Here is a 19,204-nt window from a genome sequence, read left to right as displayed (position 1 = left end):
ACTTATGAGAAATCAGCTCTAGGTTAGAGGTCATTTCCTCATTTCAATTCTCCTGGACAAGCATGGTCACATTCTGTTTGAAAGCTTCAGTGCATCTCTGTGCTAGAACACTCAACCCACAGAGTTACTCAGGGTTTGGTACATGGCTTTTTGCCAAAAGGGGCTGTTCATCTGTGAATTAGCCACCAAAGATGCAGCTGCTGCAACTATTCAATCTCAACTGGATTATTTTTCTCTGGCAAAGGAGCACAGGTGTTAACTTGAAGAGTCCTGACTGATAACAAACACAGTAATCAGGACTAAATATTCAGACGAATATTGGCCACATGAATTTTGTTCAAACCTCTGTTATCATTTGCAAATTTGGGAAACACATACCTACCCTCTTGTTTTCATGCCTATCTGTATTTTCATCTGCTTAGTATTAGCGACAAATAATACCTAAGAAATTTGTTATTACTCTGGAAGCAGCACAAAAAATGAAGTTTTATGAGAGGGAGATAAAACACCGCTTTTGACTGAACATTGTTCAGCTCTGAGTCATGCATTCCAGGAAAAGCTAGAGAAAGAACTGAAATTGTGGGTCCTCAACTAACTGAATGCTTTCTGCCCTTAGGACATCAGAAATGGAACCACCCCAGACCTGTGCATGCTCTTTAGACAGCATTATACTTGAGAAAAGCACAGAGTGGCCTCACAGGTTTAAATCAACGAAAGCCCAGTGTAAATTCATGACAAATTTTTGAAAAGGATTCATTGTCTGTGTCTCGCTGCAACAAGAAGTTAAAGAAAAGAGACTAGGCTGGAAGCATTATGTGTACAAGACTAAACCTTGCTGTGGCTATTAAACCCACAGAGAAGCACATAGGAAAATCTAAAGCTCATGTGGCTATTTCTAAAATCAATGCTAAAAGTGTAGGTCTGGGTGGCCAGTGCCAAACATGAAGGTTTTATAGACCAAGAAAGGTGATTTTTGAGCTTCTATATTTCAAAATATCAACAAACTATATTCTGATTTTTAAATCTCCCATGTATCTGAGGGGTTTTGTGTGTATTTCATGCAGCTTTTTGAGCTAGTCATTATAATGCAACACAGTAGTGTAAGTTAAAAACCTAAGTTAATCTCCTAAGTTAAAATCATCAGAGCCTGTGAGCCTTATAGCAAAGCTCATCATGAAAAGTTCCTAACTTGCAGAGTTCAGTGGCAGAAGATGCTTAGTTAGTTCTCCATGGCTTGACTGGACTGGTTTCTAACTGTTGGGTTGTAGTGGCCAAACCACCTCCTATGGATTCTTCATGCACAATGGGAGTTAAATAACCCTCAGAAAATTTTCCAATATCCTAAGGATATAGACAGAAACTTTTCTTTGGAGAGTCACTAGAATCTCTTTGTATGTTTCTTTTCCTGTCCTTAATTGTGGGGGTTTAGGTATATCCTCAATAGCTTGAGGGACTTAACCAGGTTAAATACTGCTTTTTCCATTCCCTGGGAATGGGGCACATTGAAGGAAGCCACAGAGAGATTTCTGTTAATTTTACCTAGCTTTTAATTCTCTTAAAACCTGACATAACCTCTCAGTGTCATCCTGGGAGACCCTACAAAATAGCTCATAGCTGGTGCTGGAACTGATTCCTCTTGTTATGTTTCTGAAACCTCTGGGCTTTAACTATATATTTACTGTGCCAACAGAGTTGTACACAGAATTGGCAATGAATAGGGAAAATAAAAAATATTATACAAAGCTAACTTCAGAGGACTAAATGACCAGAAATAGCATTTGAAGCCTTGGCTACCTGCCTACAAAACTTCATAAGTCCATCTTTGCTTATAATCAAACATTTCCCTGTGTGACAGAAAGCTTCCAAATATTTGCAAGCTTTTAGTTGAATATCCTCTGAGTTTGCAGTCATGCCCTGCTTTATATGGAAACAATTAGTATATCTCTGAAGTCCTACTCCCCAGGGTTTTGGTATGTGTATTCCATGTATGGCAATACACTGAGGATGAGGAGACTACACCACTGTGTATGTTTGAAACAAAGTTCAAGAGATAGCAGAAGAGTGTGTGCCACATTTCATTCTAATGCTTTATGCCAGTCTGCTTTCACACAGCTCCTGAATAATACATGTATGATAAGAGGGAAGTCACACCAATGTATAAAATATATAAAGTACTTTACTCTGGATGGTGATGGGAATACTGCTCGCATAGAAAAAACCATGATGACCTACTTTCTTCAGAGCTCACAGTTGTTTTTTTCTTTTTAAGTACTCTGTCACTTCATTTTCCCTTAGAGAATCTCCCTCCCCTGTGCTCCTAAAGCTAATTGTGCACAGAGCACACTGGCAAATATTTCAACCCCCAAGATCACCTGTATGAAAAGTTGTGTATTTAAAGGTACAAACACATGGGGACTCAAAATTATTAGCCATTATTAAAAAGTTAGGACAATATTTGTCACTTTAATTCTCCTGTCATCTCTCTGAAGTTCAGTGAGTAAGGCAACATCGAACTGTTCTCTCATAAAGGTTTCCAGAACATTATCCATATAGGATCCCTAAAATTCTGAAGGGCTTGTAATTGAAGCTATCTATAAAGAAAGCATGTAACTGCCATTTCTCCTTCCTTTGAATCTTGTTAATTTGCTCAGGAATGGCCTCCAGGATTTCTTGATATATACCTTCCAGCCCCTGCCTTTATAGGACACCTTCTTTTATTAAAACTCTTTCAGGTTTTGCATGTCACGAGCAAAACACTGCAGATGCATTTCCCTTTTTGTAGACCTGAATCAAGAAAAAAATCTCACTGTTTTCAGCTCAAGTGTAAATTTAATCATTTGGGACCTGAAATGGTTTGGTCTAAATTAAGCCATACAATGTCTGTTTATTTTTCCAAACACAAACAGCAAGATTAATATGTTTTGTAAATTCTCAGTTTTCAGGGCCCTAGGGAATGACTTGTATTTTCAGTTATTGTCACTAATCTTAACATGCTGCTCTAGCAAAACATCAGAGTTCTTATTAGATTCCTGCGGTCATTTATCATGTTTGAAATGATCACTTACTTAATCTATCCTGTTGTATTTACAATTAAAAGAGAATCTGATCACATAATCTAATTTTAATATTGGCAATTTCAGTAATGGTTCACCCTCTCTTCACCAGTTTTTGAAAAGTATAGAGTTAATGGCTTTGATGCCCCTTCTATAAATGTGCATTTTCTTGGAACATGTTCTGCATGCCTAATTCATCCCTTTTGCAATGTTGTTCTGTACAAATACTCAACTTTCCAGCCATGAATTCAGGCTAGGCCATTTATAAAATAAAGCTTTTGGGTTTTTTTAAGCATAATTTTCCACCTTTGGAAACAAGTGATATACATAAAAGCACAATCTTTGTGTTGCTGACCAGAAGACAAATGTCTTTGTTTTCATGAGAAGGCAATTCACTCACACTTCCATCAGCTTCTGCTTGTCGAGATTGTTTTTAAATAACAGTCTGTGTTGATTTGTTTCTTTAAAAACCAGATTACAGACAGATGCATTATTTTGTATATACATATATACTCAGTGTGTGTATATATGTATCCATGTAAATAATCAAAACTGTGCATATACACATTTTGTCATTCAAAATTCCATAAGTAATGACATCAAAGTTCTGGAGAAGTCTCCCTTTGTGGAACGACCAGTAGAGCAAGGCCACTGTCCCTTGGAGTGTCCCTGTAATCCCCAGGGCACGGGTGCCTTGCTCCTGGGGAAGGCTGATTTCTGCCAAATGCCATACACCGCAGAAGTAATTGCTGTTCCTTTTGATCTGCCTGGTCTCCAGCTCCAGAAGGAAGCGAGCCCACGGAGAGGAGGCGGTTTGATGTGTGACCAGAGCGAGAGCAGCCGCCGGCCGTTTACGCCGCAGGGGAACCTCCGCGTGCCCCGTTCCATGGGGTCCAGGTCCTACTCTGATTCCGACACCATTCAGTTTGACGAGCGCTCACTGTCCAAGCTGAAGGAGAGCGACCGGTGCAGTGCCACGGAAAACCTCTTTCTGGAATCGCTGTCCCTCGACTCCCCCGACGAGCCTGATGAGCATCGCTCTCGGCAGCTGGAGCGGGAGAAATTCTTGACTGGACTAACAGAAGTATGAGCTCTTCTGCATTTTATCATGCTGTCATGTTATCTCTTCTGTCAGGATCAGTACAGCTTCCCTGCTGTAGGAAGTGAGATATTGTGTCACAGGCACTGCTTACAGTTACCCAGTGGTAAATTTGGTATGGACAAGTTTTCATTCCTTCTTGGAAGCTGATTAGACCAGCTTCAGTCACCTGAGAAACTGGGAGCCGGCCTGAAGGTCCCAAAGATTACTTCATCCTGTGGCCATTTATGTTATGTATGAGAACTATATTTGACACCACATATTGGCTTTTAAGGCCTTAAATCTTTTCATTTATAAGTAGATACATATTTATGAAGAAACATGGGCTTTACTTTGTTAGTAAAGAAGTAAGTGCTGTAGAGAGGCACTTCTGATCGTTCTGCTGTGGTTACTTCTGAACAGATCAGCATGAGTAAGTGAGATGTTAAAAAAATAATATTATTCATCAGCAAAGTACCTACCCTGAAGTCACACCATAAAGCTATAAAGATATAAAACACAGTGCTAAAAGATGACAGCAGGAAACGGCGAATGAAGTCTGTGTCCTCCGCCATGGCAGGCTTCGTTTCATCAATTCCAGGTCTTCACAGTTTGTTTATATTGTTTCTGAATGAAACCAAGCATCCCTGTCCCTAGATGCTGGTACAAAAACTAAAGAATTGAGAAATCAAGTTCCTTGAGAGGAAGAAGAGAAAAAAAGATTTACTGAGGCAAGAGATGTGACTGTCCTTGTCACATAGCTGTAGGTAGCTATGTGTTCCAGTTAGATTTTCTTCCCTTGATGCCATAAGTGCTGGCAGTGTGGTATCCCGTCCCACATTTATTATTTCTTAGCCTTTTTTTCCTACATGTCCAAGTGCTCAGCGAAGAATGTTGGTAACACTATCAGGGAACTAAGTTTTGTGCTTAATTTTGATTGCTGTTCCCATTCCTTCAAATTCAGTCTGATTTTCAGAGAAAATCTCTCTTCCCTCTTCTGTTTTTCAGATATTTCCACCATTAGCAAAAGGGTGGGCACCAAAATTTGTCCTTGGTGATATTTGCATAGCTTCTTTCCTTCAAAGCATGTTTTGGGGAAACCTGGGCAAAGTAATTTTCCCCTCAGAAGGTTTGCTGAAGCGAGACTGATGGAGTTTAATGAGTAGCTTAACTGAGGATGCACAGAGGCAACTGCAGCTTGCTGATTCTACCTTCCACTCTATTTTCTTTTTGGTACTAACTGCAGTAGAAGTCAATCCAGCCTTCACCCTGATTATGCATTCAGTTAGGTCAGATTTACTCTGCAGTAAACTCCACTGAAGTTACCAATATTATTCTAGAATTATACCACAGTGAATGCAAGGAGGATCGGTTTACTACTATTTTTTTCTCTGACCTGGGATAAATATCAGAAAGATATTTGCTGAGTTAAGCAGTGCTGTTTTTATACAGTCCCAATTTGAAATGCACTTTTGGTGACGTTCTTGATTTCACAAGGTCAAGTAAAAATATGTATGGTGCCAATGCCCTTCCCCCCCACCCAATCCTATTTTGCATTCCCTGTAGTTTACTTAGAAATATAAGTAAGCAGTTAGAATAACTGTAGAGCAAATGCTTCAGAAGTAGCTATTTAAAACCCCAACTCATTATGGGAATTGTCACAGGGAAATAACTGCCATAAAAACATCTTAATGCTGTTAGCAAGCTGTAGGTATTCCATCTATGAAACAAGCAAGTCTTCTCACACAATATATCAAGCTTAAGGAATTTCAACTGATGCCACTTGTTGGGTCCTAGAAAATGTATAAGGAAATATTATGTCAAAGAAACTCAGTTTATCTTTTATTTCAGCACAGCTAGGCCTCTAGTATAAAGTAGATTGCCTTTACAGAAAAAAAGTTGCTAAAAATATATAGTCTGAAACAAAATATTGTGGGGGAAAAAAAGCCTTTTTTGGCCTACTTCTATTTGTGATTGCATGGGAATATAAAAGTTCTAAGCTGTTGTAGATTTGGCATAAGGCTTTACCTGTGCAGTGTGTTATCCTGATGGGATTGCCCACTCTCCTGCCTATGTACAAAGTGAAGAATATTCCCACTGGCACTTTAAGAATCTATATCAGAGAGGAGATCAGACACTTTTTAGATACTGGTGCAACTAACGGGAAGTGAATGACAAAATACCCATAAGCTAATGCCACCAACACCTTTAGAAATAACTTATCCTGCTTGTTTCTGTTTTCATTCAGGAGGAAGAAACACACAAAGGAAATCTTCAAAGGTGAGTAAAACTTACAGAGGAAAGCCCAGCAAATACTCACTTGGTGGAGGTATGACTCTCTGCGTCCAAGCCACAAGCCCAGGACATAGCCATGCCTCCTCCTAAACAGCCTGCAAGCCAGATTAATGGATTCACCCAGGGATTAATTTGTCTCAATATGCTTCAATTCTACTCTGATTAACTTGGGCCACATTTAGCTGTCATGCACAAAGATCAAACTCTATGAAAGTACATGAAGCTTCAGCTTACAGTGAAATCTACGCCTACCTTAGCAAGCAGTGCAGTACACACTGCAGACATCCATATGTAAAGGAAAACACTCGGTGCTGAGGGCCTGATATGCTGCTGCATGTCAGGGATATTTTGCTTTGGACTGGTTCTGGTCTTATCCCATGGGTTGAATACCCACCTCACCCTAGAATTCATTAGTTGTTCTTCTGGAGAGCATCTTCCAGCTCATTTTCATCCCAAAGGAACAAAGCCTGTGCTCTCTGAGATTGCCGTCCTGATGCAAACCGGAGCATGTGACTAGGAGATCCGTTTAGAAACCATACACACCTGAATCCCTAACAGAGACACACCCAAACTCCAGCAGGAGCTCTTGATTAAAAACTCACAGTGTGACATGGCTGTATTCTTTGGATCACTGATCCATGAAAACCACTCTTTGCTGACTCCTCATCCAGCTTGAGTTAACTCATTGAGCCAACTCTGATAACTACACTCATCTGCATTTTTATTTAGTCCCAGTCAATTTTTTTTTCTTAAAATAAAGCAGTACGATAACTCATCTGAATGCCTGTGATTTGCACAAGTTAGTGAAATGTGGGAGAGACAAGAATTCAGCATTATCACTTAGAGAGTTTCAGCATGAGCTCAACTTGCCAAGCAGTTCAATGTAGCAGCATTTCTGCTGGATGTCCCACATCACTGCACACCAGCTGTGCAGCCTGGGCAGTCTCAGGAGTAAGGGTGGACTTGATGATTTCCCAGCAGGTCAGAAATACTCTACACTTGCTTTGAACAGGGTGCCTCGTGTTGTCAAACACTAATTTCTTGTGAATGGTATAATTCTGAGATGCATCCTACTGCTCCACATTACAGATATTTGCCTAGCAGTGATCAATGAGAAAGCAGTAAATTAAGAACCTCTACTGAACCATTTGGTACTTTTAATGGCACATCACAGATGTTTGTGTTCACAGCTATTCCAAAGATAATAAAAGGGGACTTAAATGAAAGAAAGGGCTTTGTAGAAAATTACAAAAAGGTTTTTCACACAGAGGGTACTTGGGCACAGGCTCCGCAGGGAAGTGGTTATGGTATCAAGCCTGTCAGAGTTCAGAAAGTGTTTGGACAATTCTCTCAGGCACATGGTGTCATTTTTGGAGTATCCTGTGCAGGAGCAAGACTTGAATGATCCTTGTGGGTCCCTTCCAAGTCAGGACAGTCCACAATTCAATTATTGAAGTGGTTTTATATGTAAGCAGATGGTGATTGTTGGGTTTCCAGAATTTGCTGGTGAAAATAAGTTGTTCTGCAACAATTTCCAGGCACATGAGCAACTCTCTTGTGTTCCTCTCTCCAGGGCAATGTCCGTTTCTTCCATGTCCGAATTTCAGCGCCTGATGGATATTTCTCCATTTCTACCAGAAAAAAATTTGCCTTCATCTGGCAGCAAAGATGATATAACACCTCCCTTGTCTCCTGATGACCTGAAATACATTGAGGAGTTCAACAAAAACTGGGATTACAGTAACACTAGGACCCATGGTGGGGCAACTGAGAAGCCTGCAGAGGGTTGGGCAGAAAGGACAGAAATTGGAAAAGCTGGCAGTGATCCTGCTTCAGATCCATTCCAGGCATCCTCATGGTACCTCACCACCAGTGTCACTATGACCACCAACACCATGACCAGCCCAGAGCACTGCCAGAAGCAGCCAACGAGGAGTCACAGTGTTACTGACAAAATGGGAGTGCGGGTATTTCACAGCCCACCAGTTGTCCGTAGGTTTGATAACCCAGTGATAGCTGGCAGTGAAGGAAAAAACCAGGCTGAGCCAGACTTCCTGTTTTCTGTGACCAAAGCTATGGGGAACGTCACTGAGACAAAAGGTTCTTCCTCGGACATGTTTGGAAGGTGGTCTTGTGACCTGGCCAAACACCATAAGGATTTTCTGGAGAATGGTCTTCATCCCATTGAACGTCCTATTTGCACTACTGTGGGCTTTGCCTCACCCTTGCACAGCTTGGAGATGTCCAAGAACATGAGTGATGACATGAAGGAGGTTGCTTTCTCTGTCCGGAAAACAATACGCTCCAACTCCACAGAGCCTCAGTTCAAGGACACGGCGTGCCAAACCAACGGCATGAGAACGACAGGGACACAGACCACCCAGACCATCAGCGTCGGCTTGCAGACGGAAACGCTGCGCAGTATCACCAGCAGTCCACACAAGTGTCTGACACCAAAGGGGGGGTCCACACCTGTCTCTTCACCATCCAGAAGCCTCAGAAGCAGGCAGGTGACCCCCGTCATTGAAAAGGTCCAGGCTAAGTTTGAACGCACATGCTGCTCCCCCAAATACGGCTCTCCAAAGTTGCAAAGAAAAGCCCTTCCCAAACCTGACCAGCCAAATAACCGGGCCTTGCCTGGCACACCTCAGAAAGGATTCAGTGAGTCCGCTTGGGCTCGATCAACTACCACACGGGAGAGTCCTGTCCACACCACTATCAACGATGGCCTGTCCAGTTTGTTCAACATCATTGACCATAGCCCCATCTTTCATGAGACCTTCCAAAAATGCCCCAGATCTGGCAGTCGGTCCAGGTCAGCAGAACCCAGACCGGAACTGGGCACGTTGCAGGAGCCATGTACAAATGCCCGTGGCAGATCACCCAGTCCTCTCCGTCTGGGGACAGAGACACAAAAGGAAGAAGGATCTGAGGTGACAAGTATCAGGCAGGACTTATCTGCTCCTCCAGGGTACACACTTGCAGAAAATGCTGCCAGGATCTTGAATAAGAAACTTTTGGAGCATGCCTTAAAGGAAGAGAGAAGGCTACCTTCACACAGCCCACCAAATCTTAGCAATGACAACAGCACAGGAGAAATTGTCAAAGTAGATCCAGGGTCCATAGAGGTAATGAATTTGCTTGTTTTTCCTCCTATAGCTAAGTGCACTCTTCTTTGAGCAAATGTATTATGAGATCTCTTGCAGTCCTACTGAGTATTTACAGTGAATATCCTGGTCCTGTCCTGGTACCACCAGCAATTTCCAGGCATGAAACTTTGGATTAGTCACTGAAGAATGCATGAAAGAATTGAATTTCTATCCTGGCAGCTTATTTGGCTTGAAAGCATCTGAAGAGTTTTATCCTTTATGGGATAAAAAATGGTTCTTCCCTGAACGGCTGGGATAAGGGTTTTCTGTCACAGAATACACAACATGTTACAGGTGCTCTAGGGACACTAGGTCTGAATAAATTTTTATGCTGGATGGAAAGGCAGATTCTTTCTCCTACGCAAGAATGGGTCTTAACAAGTTTGTGTGAAAAATAGTCTCTAAAGTACCCTGGAGCAAAACTCCAGGGCCTTCAGCATATTTTTTCTGAATGTATCTGACTAAGTTTGGCTCAGGTCTGTGAATGTGATTGAATGGCATGATGTTTGGTACTGACTGCTGCTGCCTCACAAAAATAACAAAAAGCAAAAAACACACATATAATCAACTAATCTAGACACATACCTATTTTTTATTCTTTAAGAACTCCTTGCTGATATTTTGTCAAGTCATCATCTGTCTCAGCAAGTGTGCCCAGATGTTGGGGGCCAGTCTCAGGTGCAACAGCAATCAACAAAAAAAGAAGGTGTAATGATGGATGAAAGCTTTCAGTTACCAGTATTTAAACCTCCTGTTTCTGGTGAACCTTTGAGACCACTTGAGACTCACTCTTAAGAAGCCCAGAAAAGCTGAATTATGCCCAGCTCTTACATGCATATGTTGCCTTTCTGGTGCAGCCATGAAAAGGGGTGTGAACTGCTGACTGGTGACAGTCCCCAGGGCAGAGGTGAGCGTTCCTCATCCCCTCTGCTGCCCCTTTAGCATCCTAGTCTTGTGGTGAGCCCTGGCTCCAGGGAAGCAGCTCCGTGACCCCTGCACACCCCATACACTCCTGCACACCCCATACATCCACCTTGCCTTCACTGGGCAGACTCCTACTACCCCCGCCTCAGATACCTCAAAAGGGAAGGTTAAACCCTGTTTTCTAACTCAACATTTGGCATGAAGGACCTGAGTGCTGAAACCTTAGGTCTGCACTTCGCCTTGCCCTAGTGGGTGGTTCTCAATGTACAGTCAGTTTCTTTTTTGTAGGTATTGCTCAGAGGATATGATCTTTGTTTCCTAACAAACAATCCAAACCTAAGGATTTATTCCCTATGTGCAGTTTAAACAGATATAACCAGGGAAATTTTTCAATTAAAAAAGGAAAATAAAAGAAGCCACATGCACATTATAAATACAGTGAGTGAAAGTGGTCTTTGTCCACAAACCTCAGAGTGAATAAAGGTGAGAAGCAGCCTCATTAATTTGACTTTTTTCAGCTATTTCTGTATTTTGTCCTTAGTTGGAAATACAGGGAATACACTACTGGTGTGTATTAGGAAGTGTGTTGTACTCTAACTAGTTCAATTCAGCTTTGCCTTCAAGGTAACCCTGGAAACTCTTGATTTCCTCCTGTAACTTTTAACTGCCTCAATAGGTTTCAAATATAGGTAGACAGACGTCATCCCACATCATCACAAATTGCTGTTGGCAAAACACAAACTAGCAACAGTACCTGAGTGTGGTGCACAGAGAGATTTGGGTCAATGCTATTTAACAGAAACCCATTGACCATCAAACTGGCAGAAAATTGCTCCTTTTTGTGAATTCTCAGTATCTTTTGCCTAATTTTTTGAGTTATGAGCCTTAAAGCTAAGTCTTGTTTCTGCTTGAACCTCCTGCATGACTGTTATGACTGTAGTCTAGACGCAAAGGTTTTGTTCTTTGGCTGCTCCTGGCATTTCTCAGGAATGTGGATTGAAAAGGAAACTGGTGGGCATTCACACAACGAGCTTAGCTTTTCCTAACTGAGGTGGTGCTCTGGAAGATGTACTCAAGGGAAGTGTGGGTTTACTGCTGAAAAAAAAAACATCCACAAATAAGTTTAGACTCTGCAGGTGCCTTGGGTTATTTGTGGATTACCCTGACCACACAAATTACACTCACTTTGTACAAATTCTCTTAGCACATTTTGTACAAAGCCAGACACAGCTGTTCAGGGAATTATGATCTTGAAGGAGGCAGGTTTGTGCTTGGGGCAGCGCTGACACAATGCTTCCACCCTCCAGTAGACCCCTGCTCTGCTTCCCTCTGACCTGTGGGTTTCTGACCAAGACAAGTGCCCTTCTTACCACCAAACGCCTTCTGGGTTCTGCAGCCATGGCATATTAATGACTTTTAAACCTGCATGCAGTACCTGTTGGTAATTTTTCCTCAATTTGAGCTTCTGAGTTGTTTAGTTACATTATTTCCTTCTATATTCCTGCTGCAAATATGAAATCTAGCTCATGTATTTATTTATTTATGTGCAAGTGCATGTGCATGTCAGTGTACATGCATACAGAGTGCAATAACTTTGTGTTTTCTGACTTGCCCAGAGCTGCTTACAGGCAAATTCATATTCACATAGTGTGGCCTACTAGTGTCTTATCCTGCTAATTCACTAAACCCCTATCTTAGGTGTGTTTCATAGGATTTGTACATTTTACTATTAAAAATGCACATTAGCATCACCTAACAACATAAGAGCTTTAGGAACATTTTGATTTTGTGACTAGCGAGGGTGTAGATCATGGAGGTTACACAACAGTCCTGGACTGGGAGTCAGACTCATTTCTGGAGACAACACTGTGAAAGGACCATCTACACAGACCCACAGATGAGAGAGCAGGTTCTGCACCCTCTGCTCCCCAGGGCAAAGTGATTGCCACAGGCTTGTCACTGAACCATTCAGCACGGGAGGGGGAATGTTGAAAATCAGGGAAGGTGTTGACAGAATTAAAGGGCTTTTGGTTAAGTTTGAGTTTCCCATCCAGCATCACTGCTGAAGAGAAACAACAGAGAAAGGTGAGGCAAAGAGTTGTCATGAAACCTGAGCAATAGAAGTGTAAGCAACAAAAAATAACAGCCATTTTCTTGCTTGTTAAATATTTCCTAAGCAGAAACTCTCTCTTGAAATCAAATGAAGGGGAAAAAATACAGCTTTATTCCTCTCATAGTAATGTGGTTTTTCCCTAGCCCAAATCAAGGTTGGCAAAGAAAAAGAGATACCTTTCTCTGCTGAGTAGAAATGTTTGGTTTGTTTATTGCTATGTCCACTTCTGAAACTGTGCTAGGATTATAAAAGGTTGGTTTGTTTGCTTCCTTTCTTTCTAAGTCTTTTTCTTCTAGTGGCTTGGCTTTTATTTTTGATTATTAGTTTCCCTGTGATAACACTGGTAACATGATCTGAATGAGTAGTAACATTGGGAGACTTCTTCCTTGCTGACATGAAATCTTCACTTTAAAAAAATAATCAATTAAAACAGTTCTTTCCAACCTACTTGCTTTCTTTTTCTTTTCTGTCTGTTCTGTCCAGAACCAAACTGTCTTATTAACTACCCCCTGGGGACTCTAACCCTGCCTGCCTCACTGCTGTAAGTCCTTTCTACCTTGTTTCCAGAGGTTTCCGAAAGCGGTCATTCTTGAACACGTGGGTTAACAGTGGGAAATAAATGACCACAGCTCCAGAGGTATCCAGAGGCATGCACCTGACATCCTTGTGGGGTTCTTTGTATGGGGCAGTCAGGAAGAGGTCAGGACAGGAGCTCATCTGCTGTGTCCTGCAGCAGCACAGGCTGGGAAGACGTCACACTTAAGTCAAAATGTGTACTGCTGGGGTTTTTTTGCTAAGCTTTTAAAAATTGGCAAAATTTAAGCCCGACACAAAGGTATGCAAAAATGCTGGGGAGGGATTCAGATTTATGACAAACTTTTTTTTTTTTTTTTTTTTTTTTTCCTTTTTTTTTTTTTTTTTTTTTTTTGACAAATGCACAGCACTGCGCAGGTCTTCTGGCTGCCCCAGAATGTCTTTCCTCCAGTTCTGGCTACAGCAGCAGGTGGAGAGGGCTGGGAAGGGGCTTCAGCACCAGCCTGGAGCTAAAGGCTAAAGTCACCTTTGCTCATTAAGGAGTTCTGGGCCCTGGGCCCAGTTCTGTCCAGGGGCTGTCGTTGCCACAGTAGAGGGAAGACACTGTGCAGACATAAGCTATGACCATCCATTCTGCCTCAGAGAGAAGAGAAAATTGTTTTCTTTATTTATTAATATAGACATAGCCATGGTGGCTGACAGCCTGTTTTAGGAAATAGCTAGAAACTGAAGCTAAAATCATCTTTCCCATTTTCAGTGCTCAGGCTAAGAAATGCTGCCAATCCACCCATACCCCTGAGCAACTACCAAACTAAATTGCCCACAGGTTCTTTATTAAAAAAAAAAAAAACAACATTTCTAGCTATGACAGCTACATATAGTAAGGGAGGAGGGGTTTTCACAAACCATTCTGCAGAGTTTCCTCATCATGGCTGGATTTCCACGCTGCAGGTGGGGGTGACTGACTCAGCAGCCAGCACTTTATATTATGCTGCCAGTCACTTTTGGCCCTGGAGCAACATCCATCACCAGCACAGCCTTGTGTGCTGCTGGACATGTGTACATCACAGATAAGATGAGCTTAATCTTTCTGTTTGGTAAAAGCTGACCAACATCTGCAGGCGTGCTGGAGAGAGGCTTTTGAACGGGGAGGCAGCAGTGGAAATAAATTTTGTTATTGCTGTGCTAACTCTGATTTACTGCTCTGAAACTAGGATAAAGCAGCTAGGAGCAAGCAGCACTATAAAGATATCATTTTAAGCCTCCTTTTTGAAAGAGACTAAGACAAAACCCGCAAATCTCATAGCCTCAATTCACTGTGTTGTGCTGCCAGTGACTGTTGCTGCGCAGATGGATTTCTCTTAACAAATCTGAGTCTAGTGGCAGCTTTCACAGACCATATGCTGCCCCCAGCACAATGGGATAAGGTGAAGTAAGGACACACAGTCAATCTTTTTTTATTAGCACCAATTTCCATTTAAGCCTTACTGCTGTTTTAGCAAGGGTTGTGAAGTTAATGACACAGAGATGGGGTGGGGAGTGAGGATGCAGAGAGGAGGGCGTGCAGGCTGAGGTGCTCTGCGAGTGCCGAGGGCAGCTGGCCGTAGCTCTTTCTCAAGCACTGGTGTGCACCTCTAGATCACCCCACTGGGTGCATGCTGCCCAAAAACCCTGGATTGACCCTTCACTGAGGCCTCCCCAAGTCCAACAATGCACTCTCTCCAAAACAGGTGTCACCAGCTCCATTTCTCATACCTCAGCTCTGTGTCTTCAAAATTGGTCCTGTCCTATGACATTCATGTTTGGTCTTCCACTGCAATTGAGAAGTTCAGTGTCGTATCACTTTGTTTGTTCACTGTCAATCACATCATGTTACCTACTCCAGTATTCTCCACCTTTAGAGACTATTCTCCTTCTCCATGAGAAACAATGTGCTGGATCCTGGCCTCCCTGCTGCCTTCGTATCCCTGCATCTTACTGTGCCCAGCTTTTCCTTTGCATTGTATCATTTCTGGTCTCTCTCTTCATTTATCACCGGTTTGCATTCTGACTTGGGTTTTTTTTAATTCCCCTGTACATTTCAGTGACTGCTGCTTGGTGTACACATTGGTAGGTGTTGGCAAACTGCTCTGATTTGCTTTTATAAATTTCAAAGTATGTAGTGAAATTCAGAAGTTTGGCTTTGGCCCTATGAGACACACTGGCTTCTACAGTCACTCATCTTGATGTAGGAAGCATTCAGAGCAAGGCACGAAGAATAACTGTACTTTGAGCAAAGTCCATGAATATTAGAGGCATTACCAACTTAGTGCCAGGGTGAAAAATCACAACTGCAGTTTGTTTCTAATTGCAAAGGCAAACTAACTAAGCCAGATCAGTGGAAACTTAGTGAAGGAATAAAATTTCCAATTTTTTCAGTTTCTGTGAATGTTGCCTTTAACATAGAGTACCTCTGAATCCTGTAATTCAGGCTTCAGCAGCTGGCAGTTAGCAGTGGTGTTCCAGAAAATGAAATCTGTAGGTCAGCCTCATCTTTAATCCAGCTGGAGATCATAACTACCCCTGTAGTCATTATTCTTTGCTAAGAAGTCTCCTGCATGTCAAGTCTGAATTCTGAAGGAGAAAAAAAGGAGGCAGTTGTTGATTTTTCACCTGTCTTGCAAATGCCAAACCTAGCCTTTTTTGCCAAGTCAGCACTTAGAGTACTAAGTGTTAAACAGTGGATTTTCCTGAATTATTATGCAAATATACTTTTCAGCTCTTCTCTTCCTAGCACAAGGAAAAATAGCAGTTGAAAGTGTGTCAGCTACTCCAGCTCACCCTCTTTCTTTCATTGTCTCCTTACCTGTTCCATAAATCACGGACACACACGCAGATACCTGGAGCCCTCACGCAGCCGGGTGTTCGCTGCTTGCTTTTGACACACCCCTAGCTTTAGTCTGGCAGTTTTCTTTCTTAATTCTTCGCGCACCCCGACGGTCTCTAACGCAAGTCACTAACTGCTGTTTTGCTCTCTTGGCTGCCAAGGAACTGCCTTGTTCTGCACTAGCCCCGTCCCTCCAACCCTGCTTCTCCCGGCCAGAGAGACCAGCGAACCGGCGCCCACCGTCACGATGGGCCTCACATTCCCCTACTGCCTCACAGTCGCAGTCCACCGGAGACCTGACTTCCTCAGAGGAGTGCGGAAGCAAGGAGCTGCTGGCAGAGACCTCCAGCCAGGGAGGCGAGCCGGCCTGAATCCGCACGGGAACAGGGCGGGCCACCGCTCGCCTCCGCCAGGTCGCCCGCCAGCCATCTCTGCCACGAAGGAGCGAGGTCCGCTTGGAGAGGTCAAAGAATGTTCTCAGACACAGCTGCTGAATGTGCAACCTGGGAAACAGAGGTGTTTCTGGAATGAAACAGTTAATGTGCCTGTAATAACTTAATTTTTTTCATAGCTGAGAAAACTATTTTTGTCTCCATCTTTTCTACATACAGTATATTAACAAAAACAACAAAAAAAAAGGGGTTAAAATGATATAAAGTAAGATTTAAAATAAAATGTAAATTAAGTTTTAAGGGAATTTGAATACGTGCTCGCGCTCTCTCCAAATACTGACTGCCTTTTGGTTAAATTTGCACTGTTACGTTTTCAGTTTTGGTTTTGGGTATTTTGGGTTGGTATTTTTTTTAATTTCATGTAAAACTAGGGTCTTAAGTTAATTTTATTCTATTTTAATGTCAGTGTTATCAGTTTTTAAAGGTAAGGTTCTTAAAGATGCTTCAACTGTCTGAAGCGATACCTTTTAAGCAGTGAAGAAAGCCATTAAGCTCATTCACTAGACTTGTAATTAATTGAGATGGAGGGGAATACAGGTAAACACAAGTAAATGTGTAAAAAAAAAAAAGAAAAGAATGCCTCAGAAAGTCTTACAGAGTTAGCTGTAAAATACACCTACAATACTTGACTTGCATGCCTCTGGGTCCTCGCACTTTAGTGCATGTACATACTGCTACTGTACCATCACATAAATGTGGGTCAATCTGTTTCACTGTAATATTGTTGTGAATTTACCTGTACTGTACTTTTATTGTTGGTATTCTTGCATTGACTATACAAAAAAGAGTTTTTAAATTATTGTTAGCAGTTCAACTGGCTATGTACAGCGTTTACTGAGAACTTCCTTTGTTTTGGAAAAACCATGGAATTCTCTGGGCATACTAAATTGTAACTGGTCTTGTTTAAGAGTCTGTTTGAGACCATGTGAAGTGGAAATAAAACCCTCAGTATTTACAAGCTGCTCGAGTGCTTCATAATGTTTTTTTTATTATGGTAGTTCCCAGGTTCATTTAACTGGGGGACATAAAAGCCCCTGAGCTCCTCCTTTATTCATAAGGGAAGAAAAAAAATCTTCCTTATATGAAATAAATCACAGCAAAACCAAATATTATGCTGTGCTCCACGGACTCCTGTGAGCACTGGATCAGACCATGGGAAGGTTTCTAAATTCCCTCCCTGAACTCCACAAGATATCTACTCACACGGATTGTAGGACCCATCTTCTCAGTTTCTCTGAGGCCCTATGGCTTGTTGTTTTCTCACTCATGGGAGTGAAAACCAGCCAGCTAAATGGAACACCAGAAATATGACATATCCAGTATTCATCTGAGCTTATATACCATCTGCATTACACACAGAGACCAATAAACAGGGCTTTTGTAAAACTGAAGGCTAACAAAGAGAAGTAAATGCAGCCAAGAATTCACACTTCTGAGAGGTGGAAACCTCTCAAGCTACTTTGCCTAAGACCATCTGTTTGGCCACATGCTTTCTCTGGAGCCCCAGAACTGCTCTGACTAGTTACACCATTGCTGAACTGGCTCATTCCCATTCTGTTTCCTTAGCTGAGGTTTTCTGAGGCTCATTTGTTGAAGAGCACCATCTGGGCTCCCTAGAAGCCTTCCTGGTTAGCTCTGTCAAGAAATAAGCCCTTCACATCCTGTCCTGCTGTGTCACAGCCGGCTTTCTAGGAAGTTTAATTCAGCTGTTGGATAAGAACAAACTCTCTGTCTCCCAAATCGCAGCCAATTTCGTTCTGATTACTCCCGTGTCAGGTAGGGCTGTGGCTATTGACCTGGGGTCAAAATGTCCACCTGTGGGTCATCATTGCAAAAATGGCCACTTACCAAAATGGGCAGTGACTGAACAGTGCTGCTCTCTGATGGCTCTCTGGTGACACAGAGAGCAAGGGGTGTCCAGTGCCAGTGAGGAGCAGCAATAGCCATGTTAGTGATTGCTGCCTTCCCAGCTGTCTCAAAGCCTCACTGTAGCCTTTTGCATGAGTTAAGTGTAATCCCCAAGTCTGAATGCCCAAAATTGTCTGTGGTGGCCACCCTGTTTGCTTGAAAATCTTCCTCTTGCAATATATTGCTGAATTGTTGCACTAATTTTGGTTTGGGAGTGGAAGGAGGAGTACATGCAAAAAGGGTTTTGGAGGTGAACCACAAGAGTCACAACGATTATTGGAGAAGAGTAAGCCACAACTGAAAAAACCTTGTTTGTTTTCAAAGTAGCTTTGCAGGGATAAGGAGAAGTTTACTGCTTTCTTGAAAGCTATTTGTCCTTCTTGAAGCAATTGGAAGATGCAAATGAATGAGCAATGTTGACAACCAACAAGTAAAAATCTGTTTCTTCTGACAGCTGTAATTTTTTTGTTAATTATGCACCAGAAAATTCAGGGCACTAATCTGTTACTTTGATGCCAAAGGATGGTATTTGCCTTCCAAGTCAAGGATGCCCCAGTTTGCAGAAGTAGCTGCTGGCCATCCTGAAGATCCATGAGGATAGGCAGCTGTCTGTGGCTTGACAGGTAAAGTGATTCTGAAACAGCAGGAGTCACTGAAACAAAAGTGAGAGAGCAAGCAATGGCAAGAAGGAGAAGGTTAAGCACAAATAGAGATTCTGTGGGCAACCTTAAAAAGAATGACATTAATTAAGCATAATCTTCTTTCTAGTCTAATTAGTGAATACAGTGACACCAACAAATATCCCATGTTTCTACTGACTCTTTGGAAACAG

At 42.2% G+C, this 19,204-nt stretch overlaps 1 protein-coding gene across 9 annotated transcripts in view; it reads left to right on the top strand.

Annotated features, from left to right (window-relative positions):
• The window catches only part of MTCL1 (microtubule crosslinking factor 1), a 101,664-nt gene extending 84,242 nt beyond the window's left edge, over positions 1-17,422 (top strand). For 5 of the 9 annotated variants that reach the window (XM_041399438.1, XM_041399435.1, XM_041399436.1 and 2 more), the window contains 4 exons: positions 3,832-4,137; positions 6,380-6,411; positions 8,000-9,554; positions 16,174-17,422. In XM_041399438.1, the coding sequence (XP_041255372.1) occupies positions 3,832-4,137; positions 6,380-6,411; positions 8,000-9,554; positions 16,174-16,383 (2,103 nt within the window). In that variant the 3' untranslated portion in view covers positions 16,384-17,422. Of the gene's footprint in view, positions 1-3,831; positions 4,138-6,379; positions 6,412-7,999; positions 9,555-13,095; positions 13,414-16,173 lie in introns of those variants that run through there. The other 4 variants (XM_041399440.1, XM_041399439.1, XM_041399437.1 and 1 more) reach the window with 3 other exon arrangements.
• The last annotated feature ends 1,782 nt before the right edge of the window (positions 17,423-19,204 follow it).

This window comes from Onychostruthus taczanowskii, unplaced genomic scaffold, assembly GCF_017590055.1.
Source record: "Onychostruthus taczanowskii isolate IOZ18803 unplaced genomic scaffold, ASM1759005v1 scaffold16, whole genome shotgun sequence".
NCBI lineage: Eukaryota > Metazoa > Chordata > Aves > Passeriformes > Passeridae > Onychostruthus > Onychostruthus taczanowskii.
The sequence above is the reverse complement of the archived record's forward strand: the minus strand, read 5'-3'. Positions and strand labels throughout refer to the sequence as shown.